The sequence below is a fragment of the Hyla sarda genome, chromosome 3 (assembly GCF_029499605.1).
Source record: "Hyla sarda isolate aHylSar1 chromosome 3, aHylSar1.hap1, whole genome shotgun sequence".
Lineage (NCBI taxonomy): Eukaryota > Metazoa > Chordata > Amphibia > Anura > Hylidae > Hyla > Hyla sarda.
The window spans coordinates 384,526,972-384,553,657 of record NC_079191.1 but is presented as its reverse complement, the minus strand read 5'-3'; the positions used below and the strand labels follow the sequence as shown (position 1 = coordinate 384,553,657).

The 26,686-nt window shown below is 41.5% G+C and overlaps 1 protein-coding gene across 2 annotated transcripts in view; it reads right to left on the bottom strand.

Moving 5' to 3' along the window:
- Positions 1-26,686, bottom strand: part of PPP3R1 (protein phosphatase 3 regulatory subunit B, alpha) — an 83,862-nt gene that overhangs the window by 11,333 nt on the left and 45,843 nt on the right. The window contains exons 1-3 of one of the 2 annotated variants that reach the window (XM_056567908.1): positions 8,796-9,065; positions 8,517-8,693; positions 5,628-5,687 (exon numbers count right to left, since the gene is read on the bottom strand). In XM_056567908.1, coding sequence (XP_056423883.1) covers positions 5,628-5,687; positions 8,517-8,693; positions 8,796-8,916 — 358 coding nt within the window. In that variant the 5' untranslated portion in view covers positions 8,917-9,065. Of the gene's footprint in view, positions 1-5,627; positions 5,688-8,516; positions 8,694-8,795; positions 9,066-26,686 lie in introns of those variants that run through there. The other variant, XM_056567909.1, reaches the window with a different exon arrangement.

The window sequence follows — 26,686 nt, the reverse complement described above, 5'->3', positions numbered from 1 at the left end:
TGTCGTTTTGCAACAGCTGGAGGCACCCTGCTTGAGAAACACTGCCACACACACAGCGGCCTCAGTCTCCTATGAAATACAATTGTAAAATGGTAGATTGTTAGACATGCTTTCTACACAGTGAGTTTTTACTGACATTTACCACCACGATGGATGCTAAATGGACACTTTATGGCCTCTTTGGATAAATCGAGAACTATAGACACAAGTGATGTATGGTGCTGGTGGTTTCTCATGGGTGTACAGCATACTTAGGACTCTGATGCAGTGTGCTCGGAGCCTTATAGTATCTTAATTACCTAAATTAACAGATCGACCCTGGTCAAACAATGACTGCACGTCCTGAAGGCATCCCACCAATGTCTAACTTGGGACAACACTTTTTTTTATTTAACTATTTATTGTTTTCAGTTTTTCAAAAACAAAATCACAACAATTAAAGAGCAGAAATAAAAGCAACAATAGGTAACATAAAGTCATACATACAAATAAGTCCAGACATTTGATACCATACAAAAACAACAGTATAAAGGCACATTTTAACGCTATGAATATATAGCAATTTCTCAAGTTACATTATGCATTATGGTCTAGTCAGTATGGTCTAATTGGAACAACTTAAAGGGGTACTCCGGTGAATTTTATTTTATTTTTTTTTAATCAACTGGTGCCAGAAAGTTAAACAGATTTGTAAATTACTTCTATTAAAAAAAGGTTAATCCTTCCTGTACTTATTAGCTGCTGAATACTACAGTGAAAATTATTTTCCTTTGAAACACAGAGCTGTCTGCTGACATCATGAGCACAGTGCTCTCTGCTGACATCTCTGTCCATTTTAGGAACTGTCCAGAGTAAAAGAAAATCCCCATAGAAAACATATGCTGTTCTGGACAGTTCCTAAAATGGACAGAGATGTCAGCAGAGAGCACTGTGCTCATGATGTCAGCAGACAGCTCTGTGTTTCAAAAAGAAAAAAAAAAATCTGCTGTAGTATTCAGCAGCTAATAAGTACAGGGAGGATTAAGATTTTATTATAGAAGTAATTTACAAATCTGTTTAACTTTCTGGCACCAGTTGATTTAAAAAAAATAAATAAATAAATAAATAAATTAAAAAAAAAAGGTTTTCACCGGAGTACCCCTTTAAGTAGCAAAGTTGAGCTAAATTAAAAATATATACATACACAATTAAAGGGGTTATTCAGGAAAAAACTTTTTTTTTTATAAATCAACTGGCTCCAGAAAGTTAAAGGGGTACTACCATGCTGACAACTTATCCTCTATCCTTTACATAGGGGATAAGTTGCCTGACCGTGCAGGGTCCCACACGCAGCACCCCGCTCTCATCAGGCCCCGGAGCGAACATCCGCTCCGGGTCTGATGACGGGGCCGGTGATCGTGACGTCACAGCTCTGCCCCATGTGACATCACGCTCCGCCCCCTCAATGCAAGTCTAAGGCAGGAGTGAGAAAGCTGTCTCGCCCCCTGCCATAGAATAACATTGAGGGGGCGGAGCGTGATGTCACGATACTCCGGCCCCGTGATCGGCAGTCATCAGACCCGGAGCGATGTTCGCTCCGGGGCCAGATGAGAGTGGGGTGCGAGATCGCGGCAGTCCCCAGTGGCGGGACCCCGCACAATCGGGCAACTTATCCCCTATCCTTTAGATAGGGGGTAAGTTGTCAGCATGGTAGTACTCCTTTAAACAGATTTGTAAATTACTTCTGTTAAAAAATCTTAATCCTTTCAGTACTTATGAGCTTCTGAAGTTGAGTTGTTCTTTTCTGTCTAAGTGCTCTCTGATGACACGTGTCTCGGGAACTGTCCAGAGTAGAAGCAAATTCCCATAGCAAACCTCTTCTACTCTGTGCAGTTCCTGAGACAAGCAGAGATGTCAGCAGAGAGCACTGTTGCCAGAAAGAAAAGAACAACTCAACTTCAGCATCTGATAATTATTGGAAGGATTAAGATTTTTTTAATAGAAGTAATTTACAAATCTGTTTAACTTTCTGGAGCCAGTATATATAATATATTTTATATATATTTTATATATATAATATATATATATATTTTATATATTTTATATATATAATATATATATTTTATATATATAATATATATAATATATATAATATATATAATATATATAATATATATAATATATATTATAATATATATAATATATAATATAATATATATAATATATAATATAATATATATAATATATAATATAATATATAATATAATATATAATATAATATATAATATATAATATATAATATAATATATATATATATATATATATATATATATATATATATATATATATATATATATATAGAACTTATATTGCCGCATCCATTTATAAAGATGTATCACAAGTTATAGTCCATTTGTTCCTTTCGGCCACAATATTCATTAGTGCGTTTTTAAAGTGCATATGTGAGTGTGCGTTTTCTACTTATTATTCCAGGTGCGCTAGTACATTAGTAACCTCTCTTCTGTACGCGCCTCTCACACACCTTGATTGTCCATGTGTGGTAACCGTACTGGTTATGTGCATGTATTAACAAAGGTATTGGATATGCTTTTATTATTCGTAGAGGTATTTCGATTGCGTGCCTCTATAGCAACTCAATGTCCATCTATTAATAGCAAATTATGTCACAGTCTTTTAGATATTTGCACATAGAACGATGCATGTTGCACACTATGATCATGTCAATCTGAATTGTTGCACACACTTATTGCACATATTCCTTATTACACATAGCACTTATTGCACTTATCTCTTATTCGGCTTCTTAAGTAGTTTGTGCTTCTAGTTTCTTTCGGATCGGAGCCTCTTTATAGGTAATTGCCGGTCCGACGCGTTTCCTCTTACGATTCTTCCGGGACTTGTTTTCGGCTTTTTTTACTCCTCCTGTATCCTTTTTAGATGCGGCACTGATGACGGCCGTACTTCAAATGACTTCCCGCCGTGTTTTAATATCTGTAACTCCTCCTACTCCATAGTCACATGTTTTCCTCAGGTCCAATCATAATCTCTTACGTCAGGACTTTTCCTTCAGTATCTTTTACGATCTGGTTGGATCACCTGGGTGTTTTCGGGTGGGGAGTGTATACTATGCGCTCAGGTATGCTTTCCAGCCCTCGTTCTGAGCTCCGGTCTCCATCAATCAGGTAGGTGGCTTGCGTTTCATTCATTTTAACCCTTTATCATTTGGGATTTTCATTGTGCATTCTTTTCTATTCATTGAAAATTTCTATTTTATAACACAAATATTCGATATTTTCATTGTTTACTTGATTAATTCTTGTGTTAATTTTTGTGTTATTTTTTTATATGTTGGTTTATCTCGGGGTAGTTTATTTTGGGTTATAGTAATTGTTGTTCATCTTTTTGCAGTGAGTTACAGGCTGATGTTATATTATTTTTGTTTTATTTTATTTTCTTGTACAGTAGGGCCGGCCTGTTTTTGTTTACTTTTTTCATTCGATAAAGCAGGCATATGATATAAAATCATTTAGTCCTCCCGGTTTTACAGTCTCCAGTGTATATGTCCAGAATGCCTCTCTCTGTAGTAGGCTCCTGTCCCAGTCCCCTCCTCTTGGTGGGGGAGGTATCACTTCTATCACCTGTACTTTTAAACTTTTAATGTCGCTTTCGTGTTTGAGTGCAAAGTGATTTGCAACTGGAGTATCCCTCATATGGGTTATATCTCCCACATGCTCCTGTAGCCGTTTCTTAAGGGCTCTAAACGTTTTCCCCACATAATTTGCTGGACACGAGCACGTTAGGAGATATACAACGCCTTTTGTTTCACAATTCGCGAATTGTTGCATTTTATATTGTTTGCCTGTTACACTGCTTGTGAACTCACTGCTTTTATGTACATATTGGCACATTGTGCATTTACTGCACGGGAAGGTTCCTTTTGGTTTATCTGTAAACCATCCTTTTTTCTGTTCAGGTTCAAAGTTGCTCCTTATTAGTTTGTCCTTTAGATTTTGTCCACGTTTGTATGTTATTTGCGGGGTATGAGGAATTATACTATCCAGGGTTTTATCCATCCTTAGTATTCCCCAGTATTTGTTTAGGATCTCCCGTACTTCATTGGCTTTTTCATCAAAGACTCCAATAACTCTTGTTATATCGTTGGAGTCCTGCTTTACTTTTGGGGTTAATAGATGGGATCTATTAGATGTTAAAGCTCTATGGTACGCTTTCTTCAGAACTTTATTCGGGTATCCCCTATTCCTTAGTCTTACCCGTAACTCCCTTGCTTTAGTCTCAAAGTCTTCCAGTGAAGAACAATTCCTTCGTATCCGAAGATATTGTCCCGTTGGTATTCCCTGCTTCAGAATGCACAATGAAAATCCCAAATGATAAAGGGTTAAAATGAATGAAACGCAAGCCACCTACCTGATTGATGGAGACCGGAGCTCAGAACGAGGGCTGGAAAACATACCTGAGCGCATAGTATACACTCCCCACCCGAAAACACCCAGGTGATCCAACCAGATCGTAAAAGATACTGAAGGAAAAGTCCTGACGTAAGAGATTATGATTGGACCTGAGGAAAACATGTGACTATGGAGTAGGAGGAGTTACAGATATAAAAACACGGCGGGAAGTCATTTGAAGTACGGCCGTCATCAGTGCCGCATCTAAAAAGGATACAGGAGGAGTAAAAAAAGCCGAAAACAAGTCCCGGAAGAATCGTAAGAGGAAACGCGTCGGACCGGCAATTACCTATAAAGAGGCTCCCATCCGAAAGAAACTAGAAGCACCAACTACTTAAGAAGCCGAATAAGAGATAAGTGCAATAAGTGCTATGTGTAATAAGGAATATGTGCAATAAGTGTGTGCAACAATTCAGATTGACATGATCATAGTGTGCAACATGCATCGTTCTATGTGCAAATATCTAAAAGACTGACATAATTTGCTATTAACAGATGGACATTGAGTTGCTATAGAGGCACGCAATCGAAATACCTCTACGAATAATAAAAGCATATCCAATACCTTTGTTAATACATGCACATAACCAGTACGGTTACCACACATGGACAATCAAGGTGTGTGAGAGGCGCGTACAGAAGAGAGGTTACTAATGTACTAGCGCACCTGGAATAATAAGTAGAAAACGCACACTCACATATGCACTTTAAAAACGCACTAATGAATATTGTGGCCGAAAGGAACAAATGGACTATAACTTGTGATACATCTTTATAAATGGATGCGGCAATATAAGTAGTGTATGGTGGCTAATACATTTTAATCACTACCACGAGTGTTACGTTTATACAATAAAATAATTTAAAAGGTTCCCTTTGCGCTATCAATTGTTCTACATATTATTGGGAGACCTAACAACATACGGTACGGACAAGTGCCTTAAGTGGATTATATATATATATATATATATATATAACTTTTTTTTCCTGGAATACCCCTTTAAGCCTATTCATGATCCTGGACAACCAGTTTACAGGGCTTCTATAGCAAGGTCATGTGCATCATATACAATTTGCTGCCTGTACTCAGATGGGGAACGTCTATTTACTATGCTTTGACGCTTCAGCACATGCAACACATTGGTATTTGTGAACACTTACACCTCAGTTTCTGTTCTTTGTCACCTTTAACACTGAACTGTGACACTCCTTCAATGAACTCTGCAAAGAGAACAGACAAAGTTAGATTATGATGCATCCATAATAAATCTATATCTTATAGATATCAGTCTGTCTTTTTAGCAGCTCTTACAATATAGCTGCTAAAAAGTACTGGAAGGATTACGTTTTTAAATAGAAGTAATTTACAAATCTGTTTAAAAAAATAATAAAAATAAAAAAGGAAGAGCTTTTCCAGAGTACCCTTTTAAGCTGAAGTCCTGACTAAAACACCAGGATCCAGTGAGACCTCTGTACTAGGAAACCAATCACATAACTACTCTATAGAAGTGTTCCCCAACTTCTGACTCTCCAGCGGTTGCAAAACTACAACTCTCATCGTGCCCTGGTAGCATTTTGCTGCAGCTGGAGAGGGCTGGCACAGACAGCCAAAGGATGTTGGCCATGCTAGGAGTTGTAGTTTTGCAACAGCTGGAGGCACCCTGGTTGGGAAACACTGACAGATTAAAAGACTGGTCAGTCAGGGCTGAGAAGTAGCAACGGGGACTGCCTCGATGACTACTTTCCCAGGTCCAGGAGCCTTTTCTTAACTATGATTTCTCTAAAGTCTCCTATACAAAGCTATAAAACAACCCAGTGGAACCAAAACACTTACAAATGTCAATCACAATTTAGGTGAAAAAGCAGTTCTATCAATGCCTAAAGTGCTTTTTAGATGATCAAAATCACAATGGGGGAGATTTATCAAAACCTGTGCAGAGGAAGAGTGGTGCAGTTGCCCATAGCAACCAATCAGATTGCTTCTTTCATTTTCCACAGGCCTCTAAAGAGGCCTGTGGAAAATGAAAGAAGCAATCTGATTGGTTGCTATGGGCAACTGCACCACTCTTCCTCTGCACAGGTTTTGATAAATCTCCCCCAATGTCTCTACAACCTATCCTGCCCACTCATTGCATGAGGGACCTTACAAATCCACGTTAATAACATAAGCACTTACTATAAAGGTTGTAAAAAGCCTGCAAAGCCATTTGTCCAGCATGTAGCCTAATGCATTATGCCGTGTATACAGGCAGACGTCAGTACAAAGATCTACGCATTAAAGTGCCAAATAGGTCTTACGTCTAAAGAGCCTTAAAGCTGCAAATCACCTTGGCCCTTTTCCTTCAACTTAATCTGAAACCGGCCGAGATACTTATTGGCACAGTTTAGGCTGCGTTCACACAACCTTTCTCTTCCGTCCCGCTATTGAGGTTCACTGACCTTTCTTTTAACAAACAAACTGAAGTGAACGGATGCAAACTGATGTTATCCGTTTGGATCTGTTATTTTTCAGTTAAACAAAAAACGTTTTTTATTTTCTTTTTGCTCTGAGCATGCTCAGAAGTAAAAACGGATCAAAAAACAGATGCAAACAGATGACATCAGTCCGGTAGAAAACTTTTTTTTTTTTTTTAAATGCACTGGCTCCAGAAAGGAAAACAGATTTGTTAATTACTTTTATTAAAAAATCTTAATCCTTCCAGGACTAATTAGCGGATGTATGCTACAGAGGAAATTCTTTTCTTTTAGGATTTATTTTCTGTCAAGACCACAGTTCTCTCTGCTGACACCTCTGTCCATTTTAGGAACTGTCCAGAGCAGCATATGTTTGCGATGGGGATTTTCTCCGGCTCTGGACAGTTCCTGACATGGACAGAGGTGTCAGCAGAGAGCACTGTGAAAAGAAATCCAAAAAGAAAATAATTTCCTCTGTAGTATACAGCTGCTAATAAGTACTGGAAGGATTAAGATTTTTTTTCAATAGAAGTAATTTACAAATCTGTAACTTTCTGGCAACAGTTGATTTAAACAAACAAAAAAAAAAGTTTTCCACCAGAGTACCCCTCCCTTTAAAGGACAACTGCAGCGCAATATACACTTATCCCCTATCTATAAGATAGGGGATAAGTGTTTGATCGCAGGGGGTCCGACCGCTGGGACCCCCCACGATCTCCTGTATGGGGCTGCGATTGTGCCGTGGCTTTCCTGTGCAGGGGGTGGGCCTGCCGCAGCATGACGTTGCGGCCGGCACGCCTCCTCCATGCATCTCTATGGGAGAGGCGGGGAGGCAGTGTTCGTGCCTCCCCGACTCCCCCATAGAACTGCATGGGGACAGGGAGGAGACGGGGCGTCACCGTCGACCTCTAGGTCGACGCTACGCGCCTTAGCGCTCACTATGAGCGCTAATGGCGGCGCCCCGTTAGGGAGATCTCGGGGGGGGGGGGTCCCAGCGGTCGGACCCCCTGCGATCAAACACTTATCCCCTATGTTGTAGATAGGGGATAAGTGTATATTGCGCTGCAGTCGTCCTTTAAAGGCTCATCCGTTTCCCACAGACTTCAATATTACATTATATCAGTTTTGTTTTTGTTTTTTTAAAGGGAAAAAATATATATACTGCATGCACCATCTTTTCTCCCGTAAAAAAAAAATAAATAAACAAAGCATACAGAAGTTTATTAAAAAAAATAAAAATAAAAGTTGTCATCAATGATATTTATTTCAATATGCAATAACGACTGAAAAAAAATACGGGTATAGACGGCCGTGTGAACGCAGCCTTAACCGTGAAAGACATTTGTAACAGGTATACAAGATATTCAAACAAAAAATAAATCACAATGCAAAAAATCACATGCATATTAATGTCATACGGCAGAGTTTCCCAACCAGGGTACCTCCAGCTGTTGCAAAACTACAACTCCCAGCATGCCCGGACAGCCTTTGGCTGTCCGGGCATGCTGGGAGTTGTAGTTTTGCAACATTTGGAGGCACCCTGGTTGGGAAACACTGTCATCCGGTGACCCCTGCAAGGCTACACAACATGCTTACCTTTAAAGTCGACCTCTCCGTTCCCGTCAGTATCAAATATGTCTATTACTCGCTGGACGAGGGGGTTCTGCTGCAGCTCGGGTAAAGACATGAATTCCTCTACGCTTAGGGATCCGGAGTTGTCCAAATCGAGTTTCTTAAACCTTTTCCCCAGTCGTTTGATCTCATCAGCATCGACTGCAGGAGAAGAGAAGACATCAGGAGGAGCATAGTTTACAGAGATGATAAAGGACGGCGGCTCAGCCCCGCACAGGAAAAAAATCTAACTATTCCACTTACCAAGCTTTCTGCCGCCACTCGCCATTACAGGCAAAATCTGAGGCTCCCTGAGAAGTCTGCCGAATGCCAGACTAAGCAGAAACGAGCTGCTAATGCTTAATGCCACCCGATCACATGGCATAATTAATGTGGACAAGCTAAGCAGATCATGGGTCACTCCATCCACACAACGAGTGCAGGAGAAGCTCCTCTAGTCTATGCCCAAAGGGCGAAATTCAACCCTAGCCAAGCACACATCCCACACTAACTACATCCCAAAATAAAAGACCTACAAAACAGCAAGATGCAAAACTGTGACCTACAACGCACCACGAAAAAAAAGCTGTGCTGGAGATCTGGCAGCATCTGCTTAACCTCAGAGCGGGACACATCCACACACACTAAGGGGGAGATCAAAACCCGTCCAGAGGAAAAGCTGCTGAGTTGCCCATAGCAGCCAATCAGATCGCTTCTTTCATTTTCAGAGACCTTTTCAAAAATGAAAGAAGCCATCTGATTGGTTGCTATGGGCAACTCAGCAACTTCTCCTCTGGACAGGTTTTGATAAATCTCCCCCTAAGGCCCCTTTCACACTACAGGTCTCATCCTGCTTTTTTACTGCCGTCATTTTGCAATAACGGATGAAAAAAAAGAAAGAATAACTGATGAACATCATCCATTCTTTTTAATGTTTTTTTTTCTTAAAAAACCTGATGTTCAGTTATCATCCGTTATTACCAGTTACATCCTTTTTTTTTTAAATCAGGTTTTTAACTTTTTTGTGTAACGCTGTACTGAGCATGCTCAGTACAAAAAATGGATGTTAAAAAACCTGACCATAATTGATAACGGATGTTTTTTTTTTTTGAACATCCATTTCCCATAGACTTCAATGTTAAATTTTAACGTCCGGTTTTTCTACATTTTTTTGCTGGACCAAAAATTAGGGCATGCACCGTCTTTTGTGCCGGCAAAAATAACTGACATTAGTAAAAACAGACATGCCTGATGCAAAAGGATGGTCAGAAAATACCACTGACATCAATGGGATTTTTTCCCGGGAGTAATAACGGAGGTTTTTTTACAGGATGATACCTGTAGTGAAAGGGGCCTAAAAATGGCCGATACAGTCCCAAATATTAGACATTTAGGAACAGGACAGTAAGGGGATCACTTCACTATGACTGTGATAATAACCTGTCTGTACTTTGTCCAAAATGACCCATTGGTGCAGAATCACCAGGTTCCTCATGTTTTACATTTTTTCCTCATGTTTCCCAACAAGGGTGCCTCCAGCTGTTTCAAAACTACAACTTCCAACATGCTCTGAAGAAGATTGCTGCTTAATGGATCTTAGATAACCAATTTGGAAACTTTCCAAATCATCCATAATATGTAACCCAAATTTTTTTGTGTTGTGGTCTAAATTTGTTAGCTGGATATTCAGGTCTTTTTTCTTCTTGTCCTTACTTTGTGCATCTTTATCTTTGGGTTTACTATTTTGGGTATAACTTTTCCCCCTTCTTAGCTGGGACAGCGTGTATTCCTCACAGCACACACATACACACTAGATCATCCATTCTACATTTATATATTTGTAAACAGATTATTCATCATGAAATTATTTGCCTTTTTTGTGTTTTTATCATGATGTATTTAAATAAAATCGTGCATTTATATGATATTTTGTTTCATGTGCGATTTAAAAAAATATTGTGGTTATTAAATGGATCTTAGGGAAGATTTATATTACAACTGTGCCATCTAAGGCTGCGTTCACACGTCCATCTAGACCCGTCCTGTTCTTCTCTCATCAAAAATAAAAACGGATTTTAAAACAAAAAAAACGTCAATAACTGATGCAAATGGATGTTATCCGTTTGTTTATGTTATTGTTCAGTTAAACCGAATTATTTTTTATTTTTTTTGTTCCGAGCATGCTCAGAAGTAAAAACAGATCAAAAAACAGATTGGAAAAAAACAGATGCAAACAGAGGACATTAAAGGCTCATCTGTTTTCCATAGACTTCAATGTTAAATTTACTATAGCCGTTTTTTCCATTTAAATTTATTTATTTTTTTTGGATGGAAGAAAAAATAGTGCATGTGCAGTTTTTTCTGCAGTAAAAAAAACAAAAAACAAAAAAAAAACGTAAATGAGTGCAGACTGGTACAAATGGATGTAAAAGAAAAAACACGGACAGATGGCCATGTAAACGCACCCTAAGGCAGGGTTTCCAAACCAAGGTGACTCCAGATGTTGCAAAACTACAACTCCCAGCATGCATGTACAGCCTTTGGAAGCCTCTGGGAACAACACCTGGAGGCACCCTGGTTGGGAAACACTGATCTAAGGGATCAAAATCGGAAGCCAATGTTTCTGTGCAAAATCTCCTCTGACTGTACAGCTAGTAACTACCTTTGTCATTTTCAGAGCTTTAGGTTTTGACTGGTACCCAAAATGCGAGAAAATAGAGCCCGCAAACTGCAGCAGGATTAGAAGGAAAAGTAAGCAAAATGTTTAATACCGATAGAATATATATTTTTGCACCATAATAAAAACCAATAAAATAAAATAAATAAATAGTCCAAAGCCTATGTAACTGCCTGCCATTAACATGAAAACCCTTTAAAATAAATAAAATGTTTCCGCATTGCTGCTGTAAGTTCCTGTAGGGATGAATGAGGATAGTAATAAATCTTGTAGAGTAGATTAGTCTCAGAGCAGATCTGGTAACTGGCCGCTTGTGGGATAGCGATGTGTTGTCATTCTGTATGCCTAGGACCAGCTATGTGTAACATGGAGGGCGTTCTGGACACATTCCTCATCTCAAGCCTGCGGACGGACGCAGTTCCTAAGATCAGCTCAGGACAGAACTACTCCAGAACATACAATACATTCATAAACAGTAGCACATCATCCCCTCAGATATATCCAGCTGCCAAGACCACAGGCCAAGTAAATACAGAATAACGTATACAGGAGGGACATGTATGAAACATCTGCAAGTGATCTGGTAGCAAATGTCTCAATTCAATACCATAAAAATCCATCCTGTGTACAAATCAGAAATGTAAAAAAAACTTGGCCTTTAATTAGAGCCATAATGTAGAATAGGCTTGTAGGGGGGTGGAAACTCAATAAACTACTTGTCCATGGGACTAAAATGGAGCAAAATCTACTTGTCCCTCATGACGATCCACTTGTCCCGGCCAATTCTCACTTTTACGCTCTCGTTTTTTCCTCCCCGCCCTATAATAGTCAGTACCTTATATGATACCTTTTAATTGTTCCATAACATATGCTCCGAAACAAAAGCAAAAAAAATATTGGTGAAGTGAAACTGAAATAGTAAAAGATAATTTAGCAAATTAGGTGGATTTCTTTTCTACAGCATCTACCTTGTGGTTGAGGTAACATGTTGTTTTGATACTTTAGGCCGCCAGATTACTGCAATACCAGATTTGTATCGTTACCGTCATACCGTCACAAATTATTTTGAATTGTCCCTTTTTTTGACCCCTGAAGCTATTTTTTTCCGCATATGAGGCTGTATGAGCGCTAATTTTTTGCAACATAATCTGTTTTTTTGTATTGGTACTATTTTGGTATTGATTTGACTTTTTCATCGATTTTAACTTTTAACCAATTCTGTGGTTTGGCTTTTTAAATTTTTTTTTACATTTACGTAATTTTCCGTTCGGGATACATGTTGTTATATTTTAATATTTCGTACAATTACGCACACAGCGATACCAAATATGTTTATTTTGTTTACATATAGGAAAAGGGGGCGATTTGAACTTTTAATATGGAAGGGGTTAATGTGTGTCAAACTTTTTTTTTTACCCTTTATTAGACTTTAAGAAGGAAATTTATATTCCATTGATAGAGCCTGGCTGGACTGGGCTTTATCAATGACAGAGCCATGAACACCAGGAAATCAGAGGTAAGCCCTCCAATTAACCTCTATAGTGGTTCGCCTCAGACACCAGCCCCAACCCCATCCCGTTAGACACTGTCAGCGATAGGAATTCCACATCCCTGCTTGTAATGCTGCACACACAGTGCACTAGGGCGTAGGGATGTAAGAAAAAATCGATTCCCGCGATTATCGCGATTTTTCACTTGCCGATACTGAATCGATTCAAAATATTTTTTAATAGATTCTTTTAGTGATGTGAAATTTGTATCTCCTGATCCCCGGAACAGCATGTCCCGGGCATCAGGAGATACAAGTTCCACATTTTGTCAGCCGGATCTGACGCGGCGGCGCTCTGGGTGTACGGAGTGCCCGCTCCATACTCTGCGGCCCCCGGCTGATTTCAGTATCCGGGGGCCGCTGATGCATCACCGCCGCTAATATCCAACATGCGGTGCTCTGCAGTGTGTATGGAGCGGGCTCCCGACTCCTGCCCGCTCCATACTCTGCAGCCCCCGGCTGTTCTCAGTAGCCGGGGGCCGCCGCTAATAGCCAGCATGCGGCGATCGCCGCGGCTGGCTATTAACCCTTTAGATCGCCGCTGTCAAAGCTGACAGCGGCGTCTAAAGGGACATGTGTATGCTCCCTGGTGGGCTAGATCGCCCCCCCCCCCCCCCCGCAGCGCTATCCACTGTGGAGGTAGCCGGAGGGCTTACCTCTGCTTCCCTGCTCTCCGTGGCTCTGTCATTGATAGATCCTGGCTGGACCAGGCTCTATCAATGGATCGCAGATAAATGGAGTTCAATAGAACTCTATTCATCTGTCTGAGGAATCTAATGATTCCTAAAAGACTAATAAAGTGTATAAAAAAATAAAAATAAAGTTTTAATAAAAGTGTCAAAGACATTGTTTTTTTAGACCGAATCGGGATATATCGCGATGTATCGTCACCTAGACGGTATCACGATATATCGGGATATATCGAATCGCCACACTGGTATCGCAATTCGAATCGCCAAATTCTTGGCGATTCACACCCCTACTAGGGCGTATTCTAGGCATACTTTTGCTCAAAAAGAAGGCTACTGTAAACTGACGCTCTAGTCTAGTGTTTACCAAACGTGTGCCCAGCTGTTGCAAAACTACAACTCCCAGCATGCCCGGACAGCCAAAGGCTGTCCAGGCATGCTGGGAGTGGTAGTTTTGCAACAGCAGGAGACACTGTTTGAAAAACCCTGTCCCAGTGCACTGTGTGTGCAGCTTTACAAGCCCATTTTAGGTAACAGTTGCACTTTAAATATTATAAAATTTCAAAACAAAAAAGTGAAAAAAAAATCTAAAAATTAAATCACAATAAGCAAGAGCTAAATCAGATCCACTGGCTTGTAGGGTTATTACAGCCTAGTGTGAGCGAAATCTAAGTGTGCTTAGATTGAGGCGAGCAGCTAAAAATTGTATACCCTTAGTATACCTTAAAAGTGTCCCAGACTCAGTGTTCCAGAAGGTATGGGGACCTCTAGTGGTGGGATTTTGAAAGGAAGTTTTTTTTATTTTTATTTTTTTAAGTATATTAGAAAAACTATTTTGCCAAGACATACAACATATAAAAAAATATCCGACAGTGCCCATTCAACATGATTGCTTTATTATTATAGTATTCTGAGCCCAATCTATATCTGTACGCAGACCTAACATAATAGTTAGCCCAGTGAATTAACAGTTGCATTTACACCACATTTTTGCTATACAGTTCCCCTATACGTTTTCAATTTGAAAACCGTACGCATTGACTCCATTGAAAACTGTATGCTAAATAATGCATCCAGTTGCATCAGTTTTGCTTCTTGTACGGTTTTGTCGGGTTTTTTCCCGTACACAATACCATAGCCTAAGCACAGTTTTGGTCCGGGTGAAAAATCGTAATGAAACTGTATACTTTTTTTGCTATTAAATGGGGGTCAATGGGAAGCGTAGAGAACCGTATGTGCTTATGGTTCCATCTAGTTTGCACCATACGGTTTTTGATTTAGCAAATTTTTTTCTTGGAATTTCAATCAAACAAGTGAAACTTTATTCATAATGGAGTGAAAAGTTAATGTATAAATTTTTTTCTTTAAAAACAGATGCAAGGCACCGCTTACTAATATGTATCATGGAGTCTGGGAGTGCCCCCACACCCCCGAATACTGGCGTCTCATACAGTCGTACATATGGGACCATTGGAGAGTGCGAGTCCCCTTTACAGCATAATCATTATTATTTCCCCAGTTACGACAACCGGAGGGAGAGGAGGAGAGAACCCCGCGGTTTCCTCATGTAATCCTTTTAGTAGCACTACGTTGCCTTTTTTCACCAAATGGTTGGACGCTGTCACTCCAGATTTGCCACTGCTGATAGCCCAATTGAAGTCCTTTTTAGAGATTGACCGAGACACCATTTTTTCCCCCAAAAATGGAAATCCTTTATTGTTACTCACTTTGGCTCTCAGGGGATCGCTGCGATTGTATGACAATTTAGATACACCTCTTGGTATGGAGTGTAATCTCTGAGAGGTTCCCTAGGGGCTCTGAGGTTACCGGATATTTAATATTGTCTACTTATCCCTTTAGATCCCCTGGGCTGAGGCTGACTGCGGCTACCTGTGTGAGGGGCCATTGTCAGTACTCACTTGTATAGTTTGGGACCTAGGAGGCAATCTGTTTCCTCCTCTTCCTGAGATGTACTTGCCTTTTTCCGAATGATCACATTGTGGCGATTGAAGACATTTACTTCTAGGAACACAGTCTCTTTTTCTTCAGGGGCGATAAGTGATTGCTTCCTTTTTGAGGGGGTAGGGGGGGATTTTATTTTGTTATTGTATTGAGTTCCATGACTGCTATGGATAGAGATGTCTTCTGCACTTTATACATTGTCGTGGTTTTTACTATTGTCCTTGTGGATCTTGCACTTTTCTATTGTTCTGTATATTGAAAAATGCTTAATAATATATTTAAAAAAACATTTTTTTTTACACGTTTTGATACAGTTTTGTCAGCTTTTGAGGAATCCGTTTTTCATCAAAAACCTGATACAGGAACTATATTGCAAAAACGTGGTGTGAATGCAGCTTTACAGACAATAACTTATGTAAGGAAATGTGAACTAGAGTGCTCACCTAGATCATGTGCAGCTATAGGCATCTGATCATAATAGAGCCATGACTTTTATGAAGAATGGATCCCAATGACTTATATTGGATTAAAATTGGATTTTTCTAGTATTTATCAGCAGCATAGCTTTTAAAGTGGCACTATACTGCAAACCCAGATAGAAAGACCCATATGAGGATTTCAGGATACTATTGAATAAAAATAGGCCAGCACTCCAATCTCCATGGAGTTTCCAAGCATTGCCAAGCACTAAATTCAGCTATGTTCTGAAGCATCAGAGAATGAGGTTGGGGGACACTGGACCTCAGTTCTTGTGATCAATAGGGGTCCCAGCAGTCAGGTCCCCACAAATCAACTAAACCGCAGGATAGGTAGAAGCTTTTAATCTTGGGACGACAACTTAAAACTTTTTTTTTCCTGTTCTGCTTCTAGCCTAAGTATTTACATAAACATGTTTAAACAGTTGTCCATTTTACCTATCCAGCATGGTCAGTGGTTTTGGCGTGAAAAGTGGTGAGAAATTTCCTTTAAGAATACATCAGTGACAAGATGATACAGCTGATAAGATTACATAAGCATTTATTTGTCACTGTAACCCATAGATATAACCACATGAATAGCTTCAGCAATACCACAGACCTTTGGTTGCAGTAGAGGGAATAGAAAGTATAATGTCTTTCAGCAGATTCTCTCCCAAGCAAAGAATCAGATAGGATAAAGAAAAACAATCTTGCTTCATGCCATGCAGTCCCTCATACATGATGTCTTGTTAACAGATCGCACAGAAAGATGATAAATATAGGTTGGTTAAAGCAAAAGTATCATGGAAAAAAACTAAACAAAACGTATCCCTTATTCAAAGGATAGGGGATAAGTTTTAGATTCCGGTCTGAGCGCTGGGGACCACCGCGATCTGCTATTTGGAGCCCACATTATAATACTTTTGCTATTCTAAAATTCAGTTTTTTGCTTTAGAGGCACAATATGTCAAACCTGACAGACTTTCCATAGAGGAATGATTTCTGTCCATGTCCGGAACTCTCTAGAGCATGAACAAATCCTCACAGCGAACCTCTTCTGCTATGGACAGTTCCTGACATGGACAGAGGTGTCAGCAGAGAGCACTGTGGTCAGACTAGAAAGAACTATACAACTTCCTCTGGAGCATACAGCAGCTGGAAGGCTTATGATTTTACATTGCACAAGATGTTCTTAAAGGGGTACTCCGGTAAAAAATTATTATTATTTTTTTTAATCCACTGGTGCCAGAAAGTTAAACTGATTTGTAAATTACTTCCATTAAAAAAATCTTAATCCTTCCTGTACTTATTAGTTGCCAAATACTACAGTGGAAATTCTTTTCCGTTTGAAACACAGAGCTGCCTGCTGGCATCACGAGCACAGTGCTCTCTGCTGACATCTGTGTCCATTTTAGGAACTGTCCAGATTAAAAGGAAGTCCCCACAGCAAGCATATGCTGCGCTGGACAGTTCCTAAAATGGACAGAGATGGCAGCAGAGAGCACTGTGCTCGTGATGTCAGCAGACAGCTCTGTGTTTCAAAAAGAAAAGAATTTCCGCTGTAGTACTCAGAAACTAATAAGTACTGGAAGGATTAAGATTTTTTAAGTAATTTACAAATCTGCTCATCTTTCTGGCACCAGTTGATTTATAAAAAAAAAAAAAAAAAAAAAAAAAAAAAAAAAAGTTTTCACCGGAGTACCCCTTTAACTCCTTAAGGACACATGACGTACTGGAACGTCATGTGTCCGCTCCTGATCTATAACGCAGGGCCTCTAGCAACTGCCGGGACCCGTGGCTAATAGCGCGCGGCATTGATCGCGGCGCCGTGCGCTATTAACCCTTTAGACGCGGCGTTCAAAGTTGAACGCCGTGTCTAAAGTGAAAGTGAAAGTATGCCGGTTAGCTCAGTGGGCCGTTCGGGATAGCCGCGGGGAAATCGCTGCATCCCAAACAGCTTCCAGGACAGCGGGAGGGCCCCTTCCTGCCTCCTCGCTGTCCGATCGCCGAATGACTGCTCAGTGCCTGAGATCCAGGCATGAGCAGTCAAGCGGCAGAATCATCGATCACTGGTTTCTTATGAGAAACCAGTGATCAATGTAAAAGATCAGTGTGTGCAGTGTTATAGGTCCCTATGGGAGCTATAACACTGCAAAAAAAATATATATATAAATAAGTGAATAAAGATCATTTAACACCTCCCCTTTTCCCATAAAAAAAAAAAAAAACTGTGTAAATAAAAATAAACATATGTGGTATCGCCGCGTGCGGAAATGTCCGAATTATAAAAATATATCATTAATTAAACCGCACGGTCAATGGTGTACACACAAAAAAATTCCAAAGTCCAAAATAGTGCATTTTTGGTCCTATCAATGCAAAAAGGGTACCGTTAAAAACTTCAGATCACGGCGCAAAAAATTAGCCCTCATACCGCCCCATACGTGGAAAAATAAAAGTTATAGGGGTCAGAAGATGACAATTTTAAACGTATTAATTTTCGTCCATGTAGTTATGATTTTTTCCAGAAGTCCGACAAAATCAAACCTATATAAGCAGGGGATCATTTTAATTGTATGAACCTACAGAATAAAGATAAGGTGTAATTTTTACCGAAAAATGTACTACGTAGAAACGGAAGCCCCCAAAAGTTACAAAACAGCTTTTTTTTTTCAATTTGGTCTCAATGATTTTTTTTTTCCGTTTCACCATAGATTTTTGGGCAAAATGATTGACGTCATTACAAAGTAGAATTGGTGGCGCAAAAAATAAGCCATCATATGGATTTTTAGGTGCAAAATTTAAAGAGTTATGATTTTTTAAAGGCAAGGAGCAAAAAACGAAAATGCAAAAACGGAAAAACCCCTGGTCCTTAAGGGGTTAAATTCAACTGGTGCCAGAAATTGTGTACAAGGTTACAAATTTATTCTCAGTAACTGTTTCTGTTAACCTGTTGGGGACAGAGGGCGTACCTGTACGCCCTCCGCACACTCCGTTTCTATAACAAGGGGCCATGCCTACATAGCAGGTTTGGTCCCAGCTTCTAACAACGGCCGGGACCCGTGGCTAATAGCGCTTGGCCCTGATCGTGGTGCCGCGCGCTATTAACCCTTTAGACGTGGCGCTCAAAGTTGAATGCTGCGTCTATAATGAAAGTAAACTGCTCCCGGCTAGCTCAGTGGGCTGTTCGGGATCGCCGCTGTGAAATCGCCGCATCCCGAACAGCTGTAGGAAAGCAGAAGGGTCTCCTACCTTCCTCCTCTCTGTCCGATCCCCAAATGACTGCTCAGTGCCTGAAATCCAGGCGTGAGAAGTCAAGCGGCAGAATCATTGTTCAATGGTTTCCTATGAGAAACCATTGATCAATGTAAAAGATCAGTGTGTGCAGTGTTATAGCCCCCTATGGGAGCTATAACATTGCAAAAAATAAAAAATATAAAATTAAAATCATTTAACCCCTTCTCTAATAAAAGTTTGAATCACCCCCTTTTTCCAATAAAAAAAACCCCCAGTGTAAATAAAAATAAACATGTGATATCGCCACGTGTGGAAATGTCCGAATTACAAAAATATATAATTAAACCGCACGGTGAATGGCGTACGCGCAAAAGAATTCTGAAGTCCAAAATAGCGTATTTTTGGTCACTTTTTTTTATCATAAAAAAATAGCAATCAAAAAGTCTGATCAATACAAAAATGGAACCGCTAAAAACTTCAGATCACAGTTATAAAAAAGTTCTAAAAAGTTATAGGGGTCAGAAGATGACAGTTTTAAACATATACATTTTCGTGCATGTAGTTAGGACTTTCTCCAGAAGTACGACAAAATCAAACCTATATAAGTAGGGGATCATTTTATTCGTATTGACCTACAGAAGGTGGTGTCCTTTTTACCGCAAAATGTACTACGTAGAAACGGAAGCCCCCAAAACTTACAAAAATGTTTTTTCGTCAATTTTATGGCACAATTATTTTTTTTCCCGTTTCGCCGTAGATTTTTGGGTAAAATGACTGATGTCATTGCAAAGTGGAATTGGTGGTGCAAAAAATAAGCCATCATATGGATTCTTAGGTGCAAAATTGAAAGTGTTATGATTTTTAAAAGGTAAAGAACGTAAAGAACGAAAAAATGAAAGTGCAAAAACGGAAAAACCCTCCGTCCCCAAGGGGTTAAAGGAAGACTGTTTGCCCACACAAAACCTTATACATTGGGTTATAGTGTGGGTGAACAGGAGTGCAACGAGGTGTCACTTAAATATGTACCGTATTTTTCACCGTATAAGACGCACTTTTTCTTCCCCAAAACTGGGGGGAAAAAGTCGGTGCGTCTTATACGGCGAATACACCCCTATCGCGGCGGTCCCTGCGGCCATCAACGGCCGGGACCAGCGGCTAATACAGGACATCACCGATCGCGGTGATGCCCTGTATTAACCCTTCAGACGCAGCGATCAAAGCTGACCGCCGCGTCTGAAGGGAAAGTGACACTAACCCGGCTGTTCAGTCGGGCTGTTCGGGACCGCCACGATTTCACCGCGGCGGTCCTGAACAGCCCGACTGAATAGCCGGGTTAGTGCTTACAGGACACCGGGAGGGACCTTACCTGCCTCCTTGGTGTCTGCTTCGTGCCGGGATCCCCTGTATGCCGGCGCTCTCCTTCCTCGTCATCACGTCGTCGCGTACGTACGTCGGCGTGCGGAACGACGTGATGGCGGCGACGGAGAGCGAGGATACCCGGCCGGCAGCAGAGACGTTCCGGAACGACGGGGACACGGCGACAGCGATGGAGCGACATCCAGGGCAGCGGTGACGGGTCCGGAGCGGCGGGGACACGTGAGTATTACCTCCTGTGCAGTGGTCTTCAATCTGCGGACCTCCAGATGTTGCAAAGCTACAACTTCCAGCATGCCCGGACAGCCAACGGCTGTCCGGGCATGCTGGGAGTTGAAGTTTTGCAACATCTGGAGGACCGCAGGTTGAAGACCACTATTGGGTTCAAAATCTTTATTTTTTAAGATTTTGCCCCTAAAAATTGGGTGCGTCTTATACGCCGGTGCGTCCTATAGGGCGAAAAATACGGTAAGTCCTGAGATGTGTCCCTCAGAAGATCCTCTGCTGAATTCAGTGAATCGCGCAGTGGGGGGCGGGGCTTCACAGGAGGTGGGTCTTTGCCGGCTCAATTTACCTATTAATTGTCTGTGACTCCACATCCTAGTGAAGTTGAGTCACTAAGCCCCGCCCCCTGCATGTGATTCACTGAATTCAGCAATGGATCTTCTGGGGGACATATCTCAGGACCTACTGGACATATTTAAGTAAGTGACCCCTCGTTGGACTCCTGTTTACCCGCACTATAAACCAGTGTATAAGGTTTAGTGTGGGTGAACATACTGACAGTTTTCCCGAATTAGCATCTTTATATTTGAATATCAGTCAAAAACTGCATTTTTTTATTTTATTAATTTTACACATATACACAGAAAAAACAAAAACAAACATAATACAATTAAGAAGAAAAAGAGGGAAAAAAAATGATGTAAGTTTTGTTTCACTCTTCATCTATCCTGTGTATTATGATTAATAAAACGAACTATAGTTGGCTTTTTAGTTATTCTGTCAAACTACTTTATATAACTGCATATATAAGTGTAGACTAGAAGTGGAGGGAATAAAGCAGGATGACAGAAGATCATCAGGAATCCACAGACTCGTCATTTAAGAGTCCAAGATATGCACATAGGGAGTCACAGAGAAATTGTGAAGGAGATGAAATAATAAGGACAGCGTGTTACAAGACACCTTCTACTGTCATCATCCCCACTTAAAACCCTGAAGAACAACCCACTGAACAGAAATGGCTGTCCAAACTAAAAGTCTGTCTGATTCATAACCACAGCACTGAAAGCTGAAGGCATCTATTTCCATCTCCTGGCTCACATTACACAGGCAATGCCCTTGAAGATATACATAGACACTTGTATTCCAGTGTACTGTACAAAATCAGAGAGAAGAGCCCCTTTTACATCTGCCACGATGAGGAGGATTTCCCACCCGGAAAACTATTTATCAAGGACAAGGCCACCATTAAGGGAACATGATAAAACAAAAAAATAAACACATGTACCGTATATATATATTGGCCTTTAAAGGGGTTCTCCGGTGCTTACACATCTTATCCCCTATCCAAAGGATAGGAGATAAGATGCCTGATCGCGGGAGTCCCGCCGCTGGGGACCCTCAGGATCATGCACGCGGCACCCCATTTGTAATCAGGCCTCGGAGCGTGTTCGCTCTGGGACTGATTACAGGAGACCACCGGGCCGGCGGCGTGTGACGTCACTCCTCCGCCCCTCAATGCAAGCCTACGGGAGGGGGCGTGATAGCGGAGGCTTGCATTGAGGGGCGGAGCGTGACGTCACACGGGGGCGGAGGAGTGACGTCACACGCCGACAGCCCGGTGGTCACCTGTAATCAGTCTCGGAGCAAACACGCTCCGGGGACTGATTACAAATGGGGTGCCGCGTGCATGATCCCGGGGGTCCCCAGCGGCGGGACTCCCGCGATCAGGCATCTTATCCCCTATCCTTTGGATAGGGGAAAAGATGTGCAAGCACCGGAGAACCCCTTTAACCGGACCAAATCTGATGCTACACATAAAAGCAGCCTGGTGTAGGAAACTTATTTATCAACACCGTATCCAGGAATCTTAACCCCTTAAGGACATAGGGCGTATCCATACGCCCCCGTTTCCAAGTCCTTAAGGACCGAGGGCGTATGGATACGCCCTGAGCATTTCCGGCCCCCACCGCTAGCCGGAGGGGAGCCGGATGCCTGCTGAAATCGTTCAGCAGGCATCCCGGCATATCGCCCAGGGGGGTCATTATGTCCCCCCATGTCGGCGATTGCCGCAGATCGCTGGACAATTCAGTCCAGCGATCTGCGGCGATTCCGGGTCAATCGGGTCTCCAGTGACCCGATGACCCGGAATTACTGGCTGATCGGGGCAGTCAGAGACGGCCCCGAACAGCCAGAGCCTGCAGGAGTGAGGTGGCACTGGTGCCACCTCACGATCGCCCTGATTCGTCGGCCGGATTACCAGCCGACCAATCAGGGCGCCTGCTGCGGGTGTCACTCCCGCAACCCGCTCCGCCCCTCTTCCGGAGGACGTGAGCGGGTGCGGGAAGACGACCCCGGGTGCTGGGGACCCCGATCCCCGGCGTCCCTGTTGGGATCGGGGCCCCAGGAGCGACGGCGGCGGCGAGGGACAGTCCTGTGTGGATCGTTGGAGGTGAGTGACAGCCTCCTGCTGTTGCTTAGCAACAGCTCCCAGCATGCAACAAGGGCATGCTGGGAGCTGTAGTTATGCAACAGCAAGAGGCAGACCACCACAACTCCCAGCATGCCCTTATGGGCATGCTGGGACTTGTAATTTTGCAACAGCTGGAGGCACATTCTTTCTATGGAAAAGTGTACCTTCAGCTGTTGTGTAACTACAACTCCCAGCTTGCACAATCAGCTAAAGTGCATGCTGGGAGTTGTAGTGGTGCATCTGGTGGTTGCATAACTACAACTCCCAGCATGCCCGTTGGCTGTCGGTGACTGCTGAGAGTTGTAGTTTTGCAACAGCTGAAGGCACACTGAGTTAAGTAGTAAACCAGTGTGTCTCCAGCTGTTGCATAACTACAATCCCCAGCATCCCCAGCCAATGTAGTATGCCTCCGGCTGTTGCATAACTACAAGACCCAGCATGCCCTTCCGCTGTCCGTACATGCTGGGGGTTGTAGCTTTTGCAACAGCTGAAGGCACACTGGTTGCAAAACACTGAGTTTGTTACCAAACTCGGTGTTTCACAACCTGTGTCTCTCCAGCTGTTGCAAAACTACAACTCCCAGCATGCATTGATAGACCGTCCATGCTGGGAGTTGTAGTTTTGCAACAGCTGGATGTTCCCCCCCCAATGTGAATGTACAGGGTACACTCACATGGGCGGAGGATTACAGTAAGTATCCGGCTGCAAGTTTGAGCTGCAGCAAATTTTCTGCCGCTGCTCAAACTGCCAGCGAGAAACTACTGTGAACCCCCGCCCGTGCGACTGTACCCTAAAAACACTACACTACACTACACTAACACACAATAAAATAAAAAGTAAAAAACACTACTTAGACACATACCCCTACACAGCCCCCCTCCCCTCCCCAATAAAAATGAAAAACGTCTGGTACGCCACTGTTTCCAGAACGGAGCCTCCAGCTGCTGCAAAACAACTACTCCCAGTATTGCCAGATAGCCACTGACTGTCCAGGCATGCTGGGAGTTTTACAACAGCTGGAGGCACCCTGTTTGGGAATCACTGGCGTAGAATACCCCTATGTCCACCCCTATGCAAGTCCCTAATTTAGGCCTCAAATGCGCATGGCGCTCTCACTTTGGAGCCCTGTCGTATTTCAAGGCAACAGTTTAGGGACACATTTGGGGTATCGCCGTACTCGGGAGAAATTGGGCTTCAAATTTTGGCGGATATTTTCTGCTATTACCCTTTTTTTTTTTTACATATACAAAAGTCATGAAACACCTGTGGGGTATAAAGGTTCACTTAACCCCTTGTTACGTTCCCCGAGGGCTCTAGTTTCCAAAATGGTATGCCATGTGTTTTTTTTTTGCTGTCCTGGCACCATAGGGGCTTCCTAAATGCGGCATGCCCCCATAGCAAAATTTGCTTTCAAAAAGCCAAATGTGACTCCTTCTCTTCTGAGACCTGTAGCGCGCCAGCAGAGCACTTTTCACCCCCATATGGGGTGTTTTCTGAGTCGGGAGATATTGGGCTTCAAATTTTGGGGGGTACTTTCTGCTATTACCCTTTTTAAAAATGTAAAATTTTTGGGAAACCAAGCATTTTAGGTAAAAAAAAATATAATTTTTTTTACATATGCAAAAGTAGTGAAACACCTGTGGGGTATTAAGGTTCACTTTACCCCTTGTTACGTTCCCTGAGGGGTCTAGTTTCCAAAATGGTATGCCATGTGTGTTTTTTTGCTGTCCTGGCACCATAGGGGCTTCCTAAAGGTGACATGCCCCCAAAAACCATTTGTCGCTCCTTCCCTTCTGAGCCCTCTACTGCGCCCGCCGAACAATTAACATAGACATATGAGGTATGTGCTTACTCGAGAGAAATTGGGTTTCAAATACAAGTAAAAATTTTCTCCTTTTTACCCCTTGCAAAAATTCAAAAATTGGGTCTACAAGAACATGCGAGTGTAAAAAAATGAAGATTTTGAATTTTCTCCTTCACTTTGCTGCTATTCCCGTGAAACACCTAAAGGGTTAATACACTTACTGAATGTCATTTTGAATACTTTGGGGGGTGTAGTTTTTATAATGGGGTCTTTTATGCGGTATTTCTAATATGAAGACCCTTCAAATCCACTTCAAACCTGAACTGGTCCATGAAAAATAGCGAGTTTGAAAATTTTGTGAAAAATTTCAAAATTGCTGCTGAACTTTGAAGCCCTCTGGTGTCTTCCAAAAGTAAAAACTCAAATTTTATGATGCAAACATAAAGTAGACATATTGTATATGTGAACCCAAAAAAAAATTATTTTGAATATCCATTTTCCTTACAAGCAGAGAGCTTCAAAGTTAGAAAAATGCTAAATTTTCATTTTTTTCATCAAATTTGGTGATTTTTCACCAAGAAAGGATGCAAGTTACCATAAAATTTTACCACTAAGTTAAAGTAGAATATGTCACGAAAAAACAATCTCGGAATCAGAATGATAACTAAAAGCATTCCAGAGTTATTAATGTTTAAAGTGACAGTGGTCAGAATTGCAAAAAACGCTCCGGTCCTTAAGGTGAAAAAGGGCTCGGTCCTTAAGGGGTTAATCAGAAGTGTTGACATCTGAGGAGTCTTATCCAACAACCATAGAGGAAAGCAGCAGTGAACAGCATCTTTAGCATTGGAGGACCCAACATGTCAATGAATGACAAACAGCCCACTGATTGAGCATTGCAATACATAATCCCCCCTGTAGAGGCGCTGCAGGGGAACTAAACATTTCTCTCTGGGAAAGAAGAGAGCCTTGGCTGCTTCTCAACTAGCATGCATACTGGTCTTTAAAGGGGTACTCCCATGGAAATTATAATTTTTTATTTTTTTTTTTAAATCAACTAGTGCCAGAAAGTTAAACAGATTTGTAAATCACTTCTATTAAAAAATCTTAATCCTTCCAGTACTTTTTAGGGGCTGTATACTAAAGAGAAACCCAAAAAAAGAAATGCATTTCCTCTGATGTCAAGACCACAGTGCTCTCTGCTGACCCCTGCTGTTCATTTTAGGAACTGTCCAGAGCAGCATATGTTTGCTATGGGGATTTTCTCCTGGTCTGGACAGTTCCTAAAATGAACAGCAGAGGTCAGCAGAGAGCACTGTGGTCGTGACATCAGAGAAAATGCATTTCTTTTTTAGATTTCTCTTTAGTATACATCCCCTAAAAAGTACTGGAAGGATTAAGATTTTTTTAATAGAAGTGATTTAAAAATTTGTTTAAATTTCTGACACCAGTTGATTTAAAAAAAAAAAAAAAAAAAGTTTTTCCATGGGAGTACCCCTTTAAGGGGTTTCAGGTTGATGAAGCACCCTGGGTATAATGTAGAGGTTCTTGTGTATGTCTCGAGCTTACGTGTTTTAGCCTATGTGGCAGGCATGGGTTTTCAGCCATGCCAATTAGTATTTTCATACTGATATGATTTTCTAATGCTGCCTACATTACCCATGAATCCTCTGGCTTTGCAGTTCCTCTAATGAAATCACTTGGTGATCC